Source organism: Emys orbicularis, chromosome 7, assembly GCF_028017835.1.
Source record: "Emys orbicularis isolate rEmyOrb1 chromosome 7, rEmyOrb1.hap1, whole genome shotgun sequence".
Classification (NCBI taxonomy): domain Eukaryota; kingdom Metazoa; phylum Chordata; order Testudines; family Emydidae; genus Emys; species Emys orbicularis.
In genome coordinates this window covers 104,337,692-104,357,045 of record NC_088689.1, presented here as the reverse complement: position 1 = coordinate 104,357,045, position 19,354 = coordinate 104,337,692, and the positions used below count along the sequence as shown (strand labels likewise).

Sequence of the window (19,354 nt, the reverse complement as noted above, 5' to 3'; positions counted from 1 at the left end):
TTAAACAGGATAAAGGCATGTTGGGTATAAACTTTAATTGATATAAATGATTATCCACACTAAAATCTGTGAAGCATTCAGGAAGCATCGCATCAGCCAATACATGATTGTGGCCAAATGCATAATTCTTTCCATGAGGGAAAGTAGTCCTTCCTGTGCCAATCCATTTACATCATAAAAGGATGAGATTTGATTACCCTTATTTTAACAAAATCTCCCCCTCTTTCTTTCTTTCTTTCTTTCTTTCTTTCTTTCTTTTAAGTGACAAGAGGAGTTATTTAGCAAATTAAGATTAGGGTGGCCTAATAGAAATCTTTAGCATCTAGGAATTCTGAATTAGGGAATACAGCTGTGAATGGCTGACTTTCAGACACGTCTGTGTTATTTCTAACTGTCTATTGAGACCACTGCCTACCCTGCTGCCCAATGCTGTCTCACTGCTTCCTTGTACTCCACTGTCTTTATCCATCTATTGTCTTATACTTAGTCCCTGCCCCAAAGAGCTTTCAATCTGTCTTTTTGTTCTGTGTCTGCTCAGGACCTAGTACAAGGGGGTCCTGGTCCGTGACAAAAGCTTCTAGCTGCTATGGCAATACAAATAATAGTAATAATACTGGGAAAAGTAGCCACCTTCCACTTTTTTTTAGTAGGTAGGGGACAAATAGGGTGAAAGCTTTCACACATATACACGTACTTCTTGAATGTGGCTTTTAAGCAATATTTCAAAAGTTATAAGGGGTGACTGAAAGAAACCCAAAAATCAAGGACTGTCACATTTCTATGATCAGTAACTTTCCTTTATCCCAGAATCACAAAGAGCTTTTGTTTGGCCTTATCCCACTGCAGAGGGGCCTCCAAAGACAGATAATCAACCTAAGTTATGTTGTAGCTTACAAAGACCTACAATATGTATGACATCTTTCCTTTTGTTCTTGAGATAACTAATAATAAAATACACAGTGTGCACAATAGTAATAACAATTGCCTTTGAAGTACTTCAGCTTTTTTAGAAAAAAAAATCAATTTAATAACACCCAGACAATAGCGTAGTCAGGACATTCAATTTGCTGTACTAATGTTCCATGTTTGCAACATCACCACGTTCTGAAATTAAGGAGACTTGGTTAAAATTCTACAAAATGTTTTATACCCCTGTAGATGACAGAGCTGAAGAAATAGATAAATTGTCATCACTATTATGCCACGATGCAGCTCTCCATTTCCCCTTGGCCTGTTGTCAGAGTGCCCACTTCATTTCACCTTTGTCCTTAAGCTTGTTTACAGACAACATAAATGAACATATGTTTAATACTTTCATTTACCCTTGTGAAAAGGAGGGTGAGAGAAGAGCATGCACCTCCATTATTTATGAAAGAGCCCTAAAGGTAGTCTATGGAACTAAAAGTTTAAAAGTACACAGCTATTCATCTCATGCACAGCATTTAACATGCAGTAGCTTTTTGGTCAGCTGTATTGCTTACTGCATTGGTTTTTTAGTAAAACAAGACACAGCATTATTAAAAGCAGATATTATATATTTATTTATTTGATAGAGCTAATGTTTTAAACTGTTAACTTAAATCCAGAAGCTGGGACTGGAGGACAGGGGATGGATCGCTTGATAACTGCCATGTTCTGTTCATTCCTTCTGAAGCATCTGGCACCAGCCACTGTCGGAGGACAGGATACTGGGCTAAATGAACCATTGGTCTGACCCAGTATGGCCACTCTTATGTTAAAGGAAAAAGCTTTATTTATAGCAATGACAAATCATTTTATTTAACAAAGCATAACGCCTAATATCAGTAACTGCACTATAACTATTGATCCCATAACATGTACTTTTAAGTGCCATGTAATTAAGGAGTAATTATCTGGTTACTTCTGTCTGCTAATGTGGGGTATTATCGTGAAATCTAAAACCCAGAAAGTTTCAGGGTAATTAATCTTTGAGTTGCTTGTTAATTTTAAGTACTGCATGAATATCTACAAAGCTGTAGAAATGTTGCTTGCCACATGAAGCAGCTGCAAAAGTTGGTACATAAATGCTTATAGTTTCAAAGTAAAAATGAAGTGATAATTAAATATTTATTTAATTTGTTTTTTTCAACGAGTCTGTCCGGACAATACTTCAAGCAGTAATTGCTGATAAGGGTTTCAGCATCATGGACAGTCCTTTGGAACTAGGAGTAAAGATTCCATTAAAGTATTTCCTGACTTTTGTATTACTTAAGTGGTTGCTGACACAGATAAAGCCTGTCTTCTAAAGCCAGAGTTGCAATGGTTCACAAGGAAGGAAAGAGCATAGAGAAAATATTTCCCTTCCAAATAAACAGCAAAGCAGAATTTTCACAGAACACTCCAAAACAATAGGAGCAAGAGAGACAGCCAATGTGCCAACCCACGTACTACATCTCCAACAGATAGTGGTCTACAGAACAACAGGAGTGCCTAGACCACAAGCTATCTACCACGAATGCTACTCTTAGCCACAAGTGTAGGCCAGCAGCAGATCAAAGAAACGTTTTCACGCTTCTGAAGAACAGCAAACATGCTTCAGAGTATTTCCATCTTTCTCTCCTTCCACCCACCTCAAACCTGATAGGAAGAATCCTAACCTGGCCAGCAGGATTCCTGTAGGAGAGGACACACTAGGCAGAGTTTTGGTTCCCCCTTGCTGCACCAGCCAGGGTGGGCTATGGTCCTTAAACTTTACCGGAGTAAGTTTTAAGAAATTGAGAACACGTATACAAAAATAAAGAAACAATGGGATTAACACATCTACCATAGTGTGCAGTGCTTTAAAACTGTACATTCAATTATAAACATGAAGCCTTTTCTGGGTTAGAGATTAGATTACAGGCCTATGGGGAGTGCTGCAGTTCAGTGAATTTAATGCTTCCCTTTCCCTTTCCAGAGACTGAATGTGCCAAAACATCACCAAATGAAGGCTTTGAAACAGAGATGGTCCAGAAAATAAAAATTATTTGATCCTTCTGGCTTCTTGCGAGTGTGGCCCCAATACATGTGGAAAATAAGTAACCTGGCAAACAGCGAGCCAAGAAGATGATATCCAAACCTAACACAGGCTCTGATTCAGGAAAGCATTTAAGCATACCATTGATTTCAGTGGGACTTTAAGCATGTGTTTAAATGCTTTCTTGGAGAGGGTGCCAGAGAACACAAATTGAAATGAATACTGGTAAAAAAAAACCAAAAAAACCCCAACACCACTTTTTTTGAGATGCTCAGATACAATGATGAGGAAGGCTGTATAAATACTAGATACAGATAGATACATGGCAGACAGGAGGGGGGATGTGTGAGGAAGTGAGATTAAACATTTAGATAACTTGGCCTTCTACAACGTTTTCCACCCCTATGTAGGAACTCACTTGTTACCCTCGTGTTAACTTTTATCATTTCAAAATTTCTTCAGTATAATATTCATTAAGCTGGTAATCCTTTTTGCTCTGAGTTATTAGTATTCAATCGATACCCAGCATGACATTAGAGGGCATGATGCTGCAAGAAGTTCTGACTTCAGAGGAGGGATGAAGTGACCATACATGGTCACTGGAAATGCCATGGCACTTTAACAAGATTAACTAGTTGCCATGTTTCATCTCAGGGAAAGCTGCTTTGAATTCTTGCCAAAAGAAAGGCACTGGGATCATATTACTTATGGACAGAGAACTATTGTTATCAGTGGCTTACTGAGACAAACTTGAAGAATTTTGTTTTTGTTTTCTTGAAAAACAGTTTTCCATACAATGATTTTCTTTTCAGACATTTTAAGTTGTACTAGTTTACATAGTTGAGCAATTATTGACATAACATTTCCTACCATACATTTTAATATAGTAGTGGGAGCAACAAAAGGTAACAAAAGCATGTGTCTAATTCACTTACTGCTTCAGCTGATATACAAAAGTTATCCTTGGGAATCAAACAGGATGTTCTTTGGAACATGACCATTCAAGGCGCTGCTTATAGCGAGAAGGCATAACAACAAACACTATCCTTGTTAAGAATAATTTTGGTTGCATGTTAGAAAGCTGTTCTTTTGTATGAATATATTAAATAATTAGTGGAGCTCAATACACTTAGGCCTGGTCTACACTAACCCCCCAATTCGAACTAAGGTACGCAACTTCAGCTACGTGAATAACGTAGCTGAAGTCGACGTACCTTAGTTCGAACTTACCGCGGTCCAGACGCGGCAGGCAGGCTCCCCCGTCGACTCCGCGTACTACTTGCGCCGAGCAGTATTACCGGAGTCAACGGCGAGCACTTCTGGGTTCGATTTATCGCGTCCAGACAAGACACGATAAATCGAACCCAGAAGTTCGATTGCCTGCCGCCGAACCAGCGCGTAAGTATAGACAAGCCCTTAGGGTTGGGTTTGGCGGGGGGGGGGAGCGGGCTGTGTGCTGTTAAGATCTGTTGTAATGAAGTGTTTGAACCTGAGAACAGTGGAGGTAGTTTGTATGAATATGAGAAAACTACGTAACAATCTAAACTCATTTATAGTGTGAAGTTCCAGGTTTTTAAAGTGTTAAGATTCTATTTAGAACTATTAAAAGGGGAAATAAATAAAGACATTAACAACTCAACTTCAACTATCCGGATATATGTTGGGAAAATAACACAGCGGGGCACAGACTATCCAACAAATTCTTGGACTGCATTGCAGACAACTTTTTATTTCAGAAGGTTGAAAAAGCTACTAGGGGGGAAGCTGTTCTAGACTTGATTTTAACAAATAGGGAGGAACTCGTTGAGAATTTGAAAGTAGAAGGCAGCTTGGGTGAAAGTGATCATGAAATCATAGAGTTTGCAATTCTAAGGAAGGGTAGAAGGGAGAATAGCAAAATAGAGACAATGGATTTCAGGAAGGCAGATTTTGGTAAGCTCAGAGAGCTGATAGGTAAGGTCCCATGGGAATCAAGACTGAGGGGAAAAACAACTGAGGAGAGTTGGCAGTTTTTCAAAGGGACACTATTAAGGGCCCAAAAGCAAGCTATTCCGCTGGTTAGGAAAGACAGAAAATGTGGCAGAAGACCACCTTGGCTTAACCACGAGATCTTGCATGATCTAAAAAATAAAAAGGAGTCATATAAAAAATGGAAACTAGGACAGATTACAAAGGATGAATATAGGCAAACAACACAGGAATGCAGGGGCAAGATTAGAAAGGCAAAGGCACAAAATGAGCTCAAACTAGCTACGGGAATAAAGGGAAACAAGAAGACTTTTTATCAATACATTAGAAGCAAGAGGAAGACCAAAGACAGGGTAGGCCCACTGCTTAGTGAAGAGGGAGAAACAGTAACAGGAAACTTGGAAATGGCAGAGATGCTTAATGACTTCTTTGTTTCGGTCTTCACCGAGAAGTCTGAAGGAATGCCTAACATAGTGAATGCTAATGGGAAGGGGGTAGGTTTAGCAGATAAAATAAAAAAAGAACAAGTTAAAAATCACTTAGAAAAGTTAGATGCCTGCAAGTCACCAGGGCCTGATGAAATGCATCCTAGAATACTCAAGGAGCTAATAGAGGAGGTATCTGAGCCTCTAGCTATTATCTTTGGAAAATCATGGGAGACGGGAGAGATTCCAGAAGACTGGAAAAGGGCAAATATAGTGCCCATCTATAAAAAGGGAAATAAAAACAACCCAGGAAACTACAGACCAGTTAGTTTAACTTCTGTGCCAGGGAAGATAATGGAGCAAGTAATTAAGGAAATCATCTGCAAACACTTAGAAGGTAGTAAGGTGGTAGGGAACAGCCAGCATGGATTTGTAAAGAACAAATCGTGTCAAACCAATCTGATAGCTTTCTTCGATAGGATAACGAGTCTTGTGGATAAGGGAGAAGCTGTGGATGTGGTATACCTAGACTTTAGTAAGGCATTTGATACGGTCTCGCATGATATTCTTATCGATAAACTAGGCAAATACAATTTAGATGGGGCTACTATAAGGTGGGTGCATAACTGGCTGGATAACCGTACTCAGAGAGTTGTTATTAATGGTTCCCAATCCTGCTGGAAAGGCATAACGAGTGGGGTTCCGCAGGGGTCTGTTTTGGGACCGGCTCTGTTCAATATCTTCATTAACGACTTAGATATTGGCATAGAAAGTACGCTTATTAAGTTTGTGGATGATACCAAACTGTGAGGGATTGCAACTGCTTTGGAGGACAGGGTCATAATTCAAAATGATCTGGACAAATTGGAGAAATGGTCTGAGTTAAACAGGATGAAGTTTAACAAAGACAAATGCAAAGTGCTCCACTTAGGAAGAAAAAATCAGTTTCACACATACAGAATGGGAAGAGACTGTCTAGGAAGGAGTACGGCAGAAAGGGATCTAGGGGTTATAGTGGACCACAAGCTAAATATGAGTCAACAGTGTGATGCTGTTGCAAAAAAAGCAAACATGATTCTGGGATGTATTAACAGGTGTGTTGTGAGCAAGACACGAGAAGTCATTCTTCCACTCTACTCTGCTCTGGTTAGGCCTCAGCTGGAGTATTGTGTCCAGTTCTGGGCACCGCATTTCAAGAAAGATGTGGAGAAATTGGAAAGGGTCCAGAGAAGAGCAACAAGAATGATTAAAGGTCTTGAGAACATGACCTATGAAGGAAGGCTGAAAGAATTGGGTTTGTTTAGTTTGGAAAAGAGAAGACTGAGAGGGGACATGATAGCAGTTTTCAGGTATCTAAAAGGGTGTCATAAGGAGGAGGGAGAAAACTTGTTCACCTTAGCCTCTAAGGATAGAACAAGAAGCAATGGGCTTAAACTGCAGCAAGGGAGGTCTAGGTTGGACATTAGGAAAAAGTTCCTAACTGTCAGGGTGGTTAAACACTGGAATAAATTGCCTAGGGAGGTTGTGGAATCTCCATCTCTGGAGATATTTAAGAGTAGGTTAGATAAATGTCTATCAGGGATGGTCTAGACAGTATTTGGTCCTGCCATGCGGGCAGGGGACTGGACTCGATGACCTCTCGAGGTCCCTTCCAGTCCTAGAATCTATGAATCTATGAATCTATGAAACTCCAGTGCCAGAGTCATTCAAACAAAACATGGTGTGTTATTTAAATATCGTCTACCAGCTATACATATTAAGGATGAGAATGTATCTAAATATGTTTGGGTGGGTTGTGTTTTTTTGTTTTTGTTTTTTGGGCATTGTAGATTTTGCATAAAACAAAAAAGGAAAAAAATATTCTCACAAGCAGAAGCAGTCCAAAAGCTCATTTAGAATAGCCTTTCCAAGGTAATAATTCTTCAGATGATGCACAAAACTAGCCTGATCTCCCCAAATGAACAATATTGATTTCATGCCAGCTGCTCTCATGGATTAGTTGGAAACAGAGCATTCAAATGTTCTGAATATTATCCAATAGAATTTCTTTACTTTTACTTAAAGTATTATCAGTAAGAAGCAGATTTTCAACCAATTACCAAATGGTATATTTCTGTGATGATTATTAATACAGTGCTCTTATCAATGATTATACAGATCTAAGAAAAATTACCTTTTGCCTAAGGCAAGGAGATGTATAGTTTGAAAATAAAGGAGTAAAAGTGAAAATGTGTATGACAAAAATGGGTTTTCATTCTCTTCATTTAAAAAAAAAAAAAAAAGATTTTTATTGACAAGAAAAAATTGGCAAAGGATCCTACAAATAAATTTATCAGTTATGTTTATTGAATCTGTCCCTCTCTATGTGTGACAAGATGTAGCAGCTGCCACTAGATATGGCATATTATCATCATTTAACATTACTGGTGTATGGGGAAAAAAATCCTTTTTCAACAAGGTAATTAAGGTAGACATATGCTTAAGGCCCGTTCTGAATTAGAGCCATAAGCATTTTCTTTGGGCCCTTCACTTTCTACCACAGTATCTAATTGACAAATAAGACATAAATGCTAGGAAAGATGAGAAGGTGGGGTAGAAAGTAGAACAAAAAGGAAGAGAGGGGGGAAAATTACAGCTTATTCAAAACATAGACCGGGGGAGGGATAGCTCAGTGGTTTGAGCATTAACCTGCTAAACCCAGTGAGTTCAATCCCTGAGGGGGCCATTTAGGGATCTGGGGCAAAATCAGTACTTGGTCTTGCTAGTGAAGGCAGGGGGCTGGACTCGATGCCCTTCAGGGTCCCTTCCAGTTCTAGGAGATAGGTACATCTCCATATATTACTATTATAAATATCAAGATGGTTTTAGTAATCTTGTATAGCAGCACAGACAAGGTTTTCATATCAATGACAGAACATGCTGGGGCACAATTTTAAGCAACATGTACTAAGCTACATACATGCAAAACCTAAGGAAACACTGCAAACTGGATTTTTTAGTTTGGAGAGAATTTGACAATTTCAAAATTTCTTCCATGCAGGAACATAGAAAATCAAAACATTTTTAAAATTTCTCACAAAACCAAATTGCAGTTTTGGTCACTCAAAATGTTTTGCTTTGATCTCAACTTTTTTTTATTTTATCTTATCTTATATTTTATAATAAAAAGTTTGAAAAATTGAATTGAAAAGTCATTGAAATGGAAAATCAGAATGTTCAGTTTCAAAATGGTTGAAATGGAATGTTTTGAAGTTGCTTTTTTTCAATTTTCCCTTGGAAATGAATTTTTGTCAAAGGGGACATTTCTGCACGTTTCACTTTCAACAAACTGGAATATTTTTCCTTCAGAAATTTTGTCGGAGATTTCCAACCAGCTCTAGTTAACATACCACACTTTTGAAAATGTACCCCATTTAATATTAAGGAAAAAATACTGCCCTGGAGCAGTGTGTTCTCTGCTACAGGCCTCCTACTCACGCTGGGCCTCGTGGCAGATTAGAGAGAAGAAAGTTCCTTAAAGCACATTTGTAAAATGCATGCTCACATGAAGCATCTGTGCTAGTTATCAGTGGCCCAGATATACTCCTTCTTCTGCACACAATGGCTGTTTGGGAATGTAATGCAAGGGTTTGCAAGGTTAACCAGCTTTCTTGACTGTTATGGAGAGATCCTCCCATATTGCTTATATAGGCGGGAAAGCGGTTCCTGATGCCCTTTCCCATTTCTCAAGAAAAAGTTCAATGGAGAGCAGGATTTAGCCCTAACCCTATGATTTAAGAAAACATAGGGCCTCAGCGGAGAACCCATGCTTCTAACAGAGCCCCGAGATCTTCTTTATAGACTAGCATTTGCTAGATATATCTAAAAGCTATCAGAAAACACAAGAAGAAAGATGAGATGCACTGGATAATATGGTTCATAGTTCTGGGAAGAAAAGCTTTTCGTCACAAGATTTAATAGTGCCATTTTACAAAGTGTATTTCCTTATTATTTCTAAGCATCTGACATGGCTTTTTAAAAATTTAGAGATATTTTCAGTTTGTATAGTCAATCTATTATAGCCAAGCTGGAGATGAGAAGATTGGGGGGGAAATGCAACAAATGCTAATTCAGATTCAAAAGTTAACTTAGTGCCAACCATATGCCTCACCTTCTGTATTTGCTCAAGCAGCTAAGTTTTATTAGGGTTGATACTTGCAAAAAAGCAAATTTAATTTAAATGCTCAACTATTCACTGCAAGCAAATTTTAAACTATATATATATATAATTGTAATATTTGCAAGTGGGGCTATGCTGGTTAGTCTCATAAATCATCCAATCAGGGAAGAAAACACCACTACATGATTTAATTAACTAGACAATACAGCATGAATTTTGAAGTTCATAGATCAAGTATTCACAACTAACTCGTCACAGGCCATTAATACAGGTTGAAAACTGTACACTGACAGCTTTGAATAATTCTGAATAAGGAATAAAATGGAGGATTTTGCTTTCTTCTTACAAATACTTTGTAATTTGAAGAGACAACAACTGAAAAATAAATCATTTGTTTAAAATTATTAACTCAGCATAATCACATCCAAGTTATAGTCTGCTACTTTATCTCAAAACACTACTACAGCTGGGTGAATATTGGGGAAGCCACAAATATTTGTTTACATATCTTAAAGACAAGCATTTCGGTACAAGTTTAAATACAGGCATTTGTACAAGTTTGCTGTCTGGAATGTTTATGGAAACAGAGATTTTTTTAGCAAATGTTAGAGAGAATACGTGGAAAGTGAATTTAGAATTCATAAGCAAGATTATTTACCACAGAAGCCCAATTCTAAGAGTAACACTGAGCCAGTTACGAAATAAAACATATCCTACAATAAATCTAATCAAAAACAGCTAAGACTTTTAATACTCAATCTTCTGGCAAACAAGTTACTGTACAAATATTGTATTGGTCCCAGAATTATCTGGATAATGATTTCAACTGACAGATACATTCAAGAAAAATCACAATTTTCTTGTGGTTAATTTGTGAACAGAAAAATAGTTGAAAGTCTTGCCATTGAATAAGTTATTCACTATTAATTCTCTCCCATGCTTTAACAATAAAAACAGAGGTCAGATGGGGAAAAAAACGTTGTTCTTATATAACTAGACATAATACATTAAAAAATTAGCCTGATCAACATGCACCTCAGAAAATTAGGGAAACACAAAATCAAAGGTCAAGTATGTCTATGTTTGAAGTGCAAATAATTTCTCCTAGATGTAGCATGAAGGTGTTTCTTGAAGCATGCTATTAGATTTTAACATTTCTGTTACATTTCAACTTAGTTGGCAATTGAGATGCGACCCATCCAATTATGAGGAGTACACATGCAAATGTTGACATCCAAGGAGATTTCTTTAACACAATACATTCCTTTAGTCTAGACTAATCACAGGTAAGGACATTGCCATATGAAGCAACAAGGTGACTAGGGCCAAAAATTAGTCACAAGCAATTAACAAATATTGTCTTTTTCATTATTTCCACTGAGCAAGGACTAGCTCCTCTTCTCAAGAAGATTATTGCTCTCCCTACAATATGCAAATGAAATCTCATGTCTGCATTCTTGAACGGATGTCATGCCTCTCAATGGGTACTTGCAAAGGCACAAAAGCCACAAAAGATGAACTTTTTTTCTCTAGGGAGGGGGAGTTACAAAAGGAGTGAGCAAGGTTTCTGAAGAGGGGAATAGGACTTCAGATGCTTTTGGTCACTAATGGATATTCTCTGAATCAAAAGCTCTTAACCAGTGGGAAATGGCAAAGATGTGTGTCATTTTTCCCTACATGAAATGACAGTAATCAGCATAACATTTCCAAGACTATGCATAGAACAGAAACAGTAAGACAGCCTCATAATCTTCCATTTTCTCTCACTCCCCAATTGTTAATAAATGAGGTTTAGTTCATGTAAAAAGGAAAATTAGTATAGAAAATAAATGAAATTTAATTAGCAAAAGAAACTTGACTAAAAATCACACGTCAAAGTGTATTCAACTATGTTCGGTACTATTCCATACATTGCTGAAACCCCAGGTTTCATTTCCATATTAATCAACAGTACTCAGAGCTAATATGTGACTGTGCTCACACAACACATGGTACATAACACAACAGTGAGATTGACATACTAAATCCTCCTTAAAACATGGTTGTTCTATCGGACAGCAAGGCTCAAAAACAAACGGCAAGAGAAAAGAAAACTGCTTAACATTGGAATGCAATGTATACAAGAGTCTTTTTCAACTAGGAACTGAAAGAGGGCCCACTACCAAGAGCATATTAATTGACAGGCTAGTTATGTTTGTTTGGCCAAATTTCCTCATCAAGGTGTATAGAGCAAAATAGATATTTTAACTAGATCTACTGTCAATTGCTAACTCTGTCCCCCACTCTGCCATACCCAAAAATATAATTAAGTGACATATTGTCTCCTATTCTACCCATATAGTATGTCACTTGCCTAACATGAGCCACAACACACAATACAATCTTCTCTGGCTCCTAAAAGCAGCATGCCATTACTGCATTCTTTATAAACATTTCAGGAGAAAATGAAGATACCATTTCCATTTTTAATTAGTTTTCTTTGAGGAAACATTATATAATCCTAAAAACATACCCCAGAGGTAATGATTTCCTTACCATGTTGTTATCCTGAGAAGGTCATTAATACAGTGAAAGGCCACCTCCATCCCTAGACAATATCATATAAGTATCTTTTTTGTCATTAGAGAAACATCCCATCTATCTAAGTAAATTATTACAAAGACGTTTAGGAAACTTTTCATTAGACATACATTTATCATGGATAAAGAACATTCAGGTTTTCCAGCAAACAGTGTCTGTACTGTACTTACCTTCCTGTCTGGCCAATTATACTTTGCAAATATTGTATCATACGTGTCGACAGCACCATCCGTGATCAGCATTATGGCTTGACTGCAAATACTCCCTTGTCCTGTGTGATTGAACTGTGAAAGGAAACAGTCACTTAAGTAACAGATTTAAGTGAGTAGATCCTATAGAGATGCTCTCCTGCGCCCAGTGAAGTAGGTTAAAGAAACCTTCACATAATTTTTGTAATCTTTTATTATATATGTATTCATCTATTGTACTACACTTTGGTGTTTGTATAATAAAAGAGGTATCATTTATTATTGCGTATCCAGGCTGGTATAAACAGTCTGATCAATTAGAAGATACACGTTCATAAATACAGCATCCCTAGCATTTTCCCTATCTCCGCAAAAAACAACCCACTAAATGAAAAGCCCATATGGAACCAAATCCTCCCATTGAGTACTGTGGAATATCAGAGGGATGGTTTTTTGTTTGTTTGTTTTTTTAACCTTGCAATCATTTTATGACATACCTTATCTATAAGATATACCTTATATATATATATATCACAGTAGACATAAGCAACTCAAGGGAAGATTGGTTTCCTTAAGGAATCTTTCCCATAAAGTTTTTATTTGGGGGAAATTTTAGTATTTATATATGCATATCTTCAAATTTATCAGGCTGTCATACAACTCCTAGTGAATACCTCATAACAACTGTTTCCTCTTCTATTACACAAATACCAAAGAACAATATCATAGTATCTAAGTGCCTCAAAAATATTAACCAATGTATCAATTGGTGTGTGTTAAGAAGCAATATCATGCCAATTTTACAGATGAGGAAATGTAGCACAAACTCAGATAAATTAAGTCATTTCCCCAAGGTCACACAGTAAGTCAGTGCCTGAGCCAGGAATAGAACTCATATATCTTGAGTCTGAATCCAGTACACACTTGGGGGAGAGCCCAGCACCAAGAAAACAGGAGATCAGTGTCAACAAAAAGGTTAAATGGACTCAGTGCAAATCAAGAAGTGATCTGATCCTGAATTTTGCAAAACCGGAAGAGAGAGGCTGGAGGAAATGAATGCTCCAACACTGGAAGGAGAGAAACAACAACAACAACAACAACATGGAGAAAGAAATGACCAAGCATAGGCCTGCTGGACAACCAAAGCTTTATTCCAAGGAGGAAATGGAATATTCCTTTCCTTTATTTCATTTATGCAAATAGAAATTGAAAGCCCAAAAAGGGAAATTAGTGGTGATGAACCACATGCAAATATATCGGTAGATGCAATGATACAGGATAAACATTAGCTACAAATGGAAGAAATATAGAGGACAATTATGAGTGAAACAACACCAGAAGAAAGTACTGGAAATATGAATGATTTGTTGATTGAACATATAGAAGACATTGAGCACTGACCAATGCTACCAAGTATGAAGACCAGAAAAGACTGTAGGATATAGTACAAGCATTGGATGAAGCTCTCAAGGAAGCTGTAAGACCAAAACATGTTAATTAGTTGAATGATATAATTTATACTACAGCAACAGTAGCAGCTCAGCACTTTCACATCAAGGCAGTTGCGGATTTGAACCACTGGAAAACTCCCTATATTCAAGAACCCGCATGAAAACAAAGGTTAAACCAAAAGATTAAGCTTTTACAGCAGGATATCAGCCTACTGAATGAATTTTAATACATCATTTGACAAGAAAACAGAAGCGAATGGCCCTGGAGATGAAATATGAGCTGAATGAAAGATGTGAGAGTTGTGAAGGAACAATGCAAATCGAAACTGATCACTGAGTCATAGGTGTGGAATATATTCAGCACAAAGCTGTCAGTATCAAGAGAACAGACTCTTCACAAGATAAACTAAGAGATTCTTTAATCAGATCGACATTAAAAGCAGAATAGGAAAAAACAGAGAGCCAATAAATACTGTGGAAGAATATTAGTGCTCATGGAAGGAAATCTGGTCTGAGGACATACAATCTGCTGTCTGATTTGTTGTATTAAAAAAGTGAGATAAAAATTTAAAAGCCACTAGACAGAGGAATACATAGGAATGTCAACGACAGAAGTAGATGAGGTACTGAGAAGAATGAAAAATCATGGTTCTAATTCAGATAGGGTACATGGACTCTGCCTGAAATGCCTAACAACTCTCCATAATTACTTACTTGAACACTAAGGGTACGTCTATACCCAGCCGCTAGTTCGGCGGCTGGCAATCGAACTTCTGGGTTCGACTTATCGCGTCTTGTCTGGACGCGATAAGTCGAACCCGGAAGTGCTCGCCGTCGACTGCGGTACTCCTGCTCGGCGCGAGGAGTACGCGGAGTCGACGGGGGAGCCTGCCTGCCGCGTGTGGACCGAGGTAAGATCGAACTAAGGTACTTCGAATTTCAGCTACGTTATTCACGTAGCTGAAGTTGCGTACCTTAGTTCGATTTGGGGGGTTAGTGTAGACCAAGCCTTAATAAATGTTTGAGAATGGAGTCGAAGATGGTGACAGGGAGAATCATCCATATATTTAAAATAAATAAATAAATAAAAGGAAGGAGGCCACCGTGATCCCAATCACAAGTTTACCAACAATGTGGAAAGTTCTTATGGCAATTCTGGATAGTATTAGCATGAAATTGATGCTGCTTCTTGAACAAAAAGCTGAATAGTTCACACAAAAGGCACAAAGACCACCTCAGGCTGAAGAGGAAAAGACATGGACAGGATGTACATCCAACTACGTGACGGAGTAATAGATCATCTGGTTGCAGTAATAAGCAATGGCCAAGTGTGCATCCCAGCCCAGAAAGCACAGAAGAAAAGAGAAAGCAAATTGCCAAAGAAAGACTCAAAAGATTTATATAGAAATCAATGAAGGGATAGTGATGGTGAAGGATCATACCCCTTAGTGATAGAGGATTAACAAACTCATGGCTTGTAGAAGGATATCTCTAAAGAGAATCAGAAAGCCTCACTATGAGAGCACAAGAGCAGTCATTAAGGCTTAATTATGACTGCAACAAAATTGACCAACAGAACTCCTCTCCAAACTGCAGAATGTGTTCCAAAAAGGAAGAGATGGTGGCGCATGTGCTGACCCCCTGCAAGAGCCTGGCTGGGAGAGAATATATGAACAGACACAACGAGGTTGCCAAGTGTCTGCACTGGAGCCTCTGTGGCAAATTCTCATTTAAATGAACCATGTGGAATTACAACCACTGATTTGAAAGCGCTCGAGAGAATGAAGAAGTTAAGATTTTATGGGAACTGGCAAGTTTCACAGACTGAATGCTGCAGGCAAACAGGCTGGACATAGTTGTTACAGAAAAGAAGACAAACAAGACCATATTAATTGATATTGAGATAACACCAGCAAAAAAAAACATAAAAGATAGCAAAGTATGAAGAACTCTGCCACAAAGTGGAATGATTATGGAAAATTAGAACATAGACAATCCCAGTGATTACTGGAGCACTTAGCGTGATCCCTACGGGTGTGAATGAGCAGCTCAAGAACATGCTGGGAGCACAAGACATCATGGACAGTGACCTCCAGAAGATAATGTTCGTAGGCACTGCGAGAATTTTAGGGAAAGTCAAAGGAGAACGAGAGCATCAGAACATCTAAAATGCAGAAATTCTACAGAGGGTTCAAAAGAACTCCTGACTACACAAAGCTATGGAGTCGCTTCATGGTCAGGATTTACTGGTGACTCAGGGGGTACATTTTAGACAGTAGCTTTCTCCTTTTTATGCTTAAAGATCACGCATGTTGTGACGGCTATTTGTTTAAAAACCCAAACATCCTGATGATCTAATACTGAGAGATAACAACAACAATAAATAAATTTGCTGATGTTCAAAAACATTCTTCACCTCAACAAGGGAACACATATATCATGGTAGCAGTCCATGGGTGAGATCTGGGGACACAGTTACTGGAAGGCAGTCATGACTGTCACCCCCTACTAAAGCTTCATGATGTTATATATTTAGTATTGTACAGTCACCCAGTACGTATGTATTCCCAGCACAGGATAAAGAAGCAGTCATTCTTGCCATCTCTTCTAGCACAGCACAGAGTTAGTATCAAACGCACTACACAATCTCTGAATGAACTGGTCTCACAGACACTTTAGTCAATATTCCAAAGTGATTTTGAATATAAGAACATAAGAATGGCCCTACTGGGTCAGACCAAAGGTCCATCTAGCCCAGTATTCTGTCTACCGGCAGTGGCCAGTCCCAGGTGCCCCAGAGGGAATGAACAGAAGAGGTAATCATCAAGTGATCCACCCCTGTCGCTCATTCCCAGCTTCTGGCAAACAGAGGCTAGGGACACCATTCCTGCCCATCCTGGCTAATAGCCATTGATGGACCTATCCTCCATGAATTTATCTAGTTCTTTTTTGAACCCTGTTATGGTCTTGGCCTTCACAACATCCTCTGGCAAGGAGTTCCACAGGTTGACTGTGTGTTGTGTGAAGAAATACTTCCTTTTATTTGTTTTAAACCTGCTGCCTGTTAATTTCATTTGGTGACCCCTAGTTCTTGTGTTATGAGACGTAGTAAACAACACTTCCCTATCTCCTTTCTCTACACCAGTCACGATTTTATAGACCTCAATCTCCCCTTAGCCGTCTCTTTTCCAAACTGAAAAGTCCCAGTCTTATTAATCTCTCCTCATACGGAAGCCGTTCCATACCCCTAATCATTTTTGTTGCCCTTTGCTGAACCTTTTCCAATTCTGATATTTTTTTTTGGAGATGGGGCAATCACATCTGCACACGGTATTCAAGATGTGGGCATACCATGGATTTATATAGAAGCAACATGATATTTTCTGTCCTATTATCTATCTCTTTCTTAATTATTCCCAGCATTCCGTTAGCTTTTTTGACTGCCGCTGCACATTGAGTGGATGTTTTCAGAGAACTATCCACAATGAGTCCAAGATCTCTTTCTTGAGTGGTAACAGCTAATTTAGACCCCATCATTTTATATGTATAGTTGGGATTATGCTTTCCAATGTGCATTAATTTGCATTTATCAACATTAAATTTTATCTGCCATTTTGCTGTCCAGTCACCCAGATTTGAGAGATCCTTTTGTAGCTCTTTGCAGTCTGCCTGGGTCTTAACTATCTTTAGGAATTTTGTATCATCTGTAAATTTTGCCACCTCACTGTTTACCCCTTTTTCCAGATCATTTATGAATATGTTGAATAGCACTGGTCCCAGAACAGACCCCTGGGGGACACCACTATTTATTTCTCTCCATTCTGAGAACTGACCATTTATACTTACCCTTTGTTTCCTATCTTTTAACCAGTTACCAATTCATGAGAGGACCTTCCCTCTTATCCTGTGGCAGCTTACTTTGTGTAAGAGCCTTTGGTGAGGGACCTTGTCAAAGCTTTCTGGAAATCTAAGTACACTATATCCACTGGATCCTCTTGGTCCACATGCTTGTTGACCCCCTCAAAGAATTCTAGTAGATTGGTGAGGCATGATTTCCCTTTACTAAAACCATGTTGACTCTTCCTCAACAAATTATGCTCATCTATATGTCTGACAATATTGTTTTTTATTATAGTTTCAACCAGTTTGGCCGGTACTGAAGTCAGGCTTACAGGCCTATAATTACCGGGATCACCTCTGGAGCCCTTTTTAAAAATTGGCGTCACATTAGCTACCCTCCAGTTATCTGTTACAGAAGCTGATTTAAATTATAGGTTACAGACTACAGTTAGTAGTTCTGCAATTTCACATTTGAGTTCCTTCAGAACTCTTGGGTGAATACCATATGGTCCTGGTGACTTACTGCTGTTTAATTTATCAATTTGTTCCAACACAGATATAAACACAGATATAATTCTCCTTTTTAAATTGCATTTTCCCCAAATGAATCTCCATTATCCTTCTCCCTACACTCAAAGAAAGGATACTTTGGGTCTCCAGCATGAAGCCTCTGAAGGCTTTGTCTAATCTTGAGGTTAGCCTACTTGTGTTTTAGCACTGGAATTTCTTTTCCCATCAGATGTTTACAGATGACTTGTTTGTAAGTAGATCTACTGATGAAGTAATAGAGCTGGAGGCACTGAGAAAATGGAATGTCCCTGTTTGGAAATCTTTCTATTTACTTCAGCAGGTTTTGGATCGTGACCAAGATCCCTGAGGCACTGAAATTAAATCATATTTCTTCCAAAATTACTGTAAATAGCTCTGGCATCTTGTGGTTCAGACCTTTTGTAATTGCAATTTTAAGTCTCTGACTTGTGCTACTTTTCCAATCCCATCCAGTCTATGAGTGAGAAAGGTGGCATTCCTTTCATTACGATGTCCTTAGATCTAACATTTTCCCATATCCAGAAAGTTACTTTGGCAAAAGGAGGATTCTTCACATGGACTACTCTTTTTAAATTATCCTAACTAAATTATGGAAAAAAGGTGCAAAGTATGATAGAATATCTAAAGTATGGTGAATGGTGGAGGTGGGATGTCTTCATATATTTATTTTAAAACATTACTATTCTCTGTCTACATCCACATTATTCTACATGGTACTCTACTGTTTGAATATTTTGAAGAATGTGATTAAATTCAAATGCTTTGATGAGTAATAGCTCCTCATATTTGTCTAGAACTTTATTTTTATTGAATAGCAAGAGTGATGAAAGTGTTTTCCATAATAATAACAATGACAAGGGCCTTATGATGAACTACAATTAACTCAGTGATTCATCAGTTAGCAGTGAAAATTTCAATGCATCCTGACATTTAGAGCATTTGGTTGTGATTAAGTCTTTGAAATGTCACAGAATTTTATTTAATTGGCTATGATTTTTTTTAAAGGTAATCACTGCAAAGATTGCATTCATCACCAAAAGAGATAATTGCAGTTGTCACATGATATAGTAGGTGCTAACTACTGTACCAAGCACATTGGTATTCTTGCAGCAACTAATGAATACTGCATAAATCAATGGTTGGAAAGAACTTGGGAGTGGATTTAAATGTGCTTTTCAAATACATTAGTATCAACAACTTCAACTTCAAAGACATTA

At 38.0% G+C, this 19,354-nt stretch overlaps 1 protein-coding gene across 1 annotated transcript in view; it reads right to left on the bottom strand.

Moving 5' to 3' along the window:
* CACNA2D3 (calcium voltage-gated channel auxiliary subunit alpha2delta 3) overlaps window positions 1-19,354 on the bottom strand; it is a 729,039-nt gene that overhangs the window by 318,383 nt on the left and 391,302 nt on the right. The window contains exon 11 of the mRNA XM_065407986.1: window positions 12,280-12,393. Within this exon, the coding sequence (XP_065264058.1) occupies window positions 12,280-12,393 (114 nt within the window). The remainder of the gene's footprint in view (window positions 1-12,279; window positions 12,394-19,354) is intronic.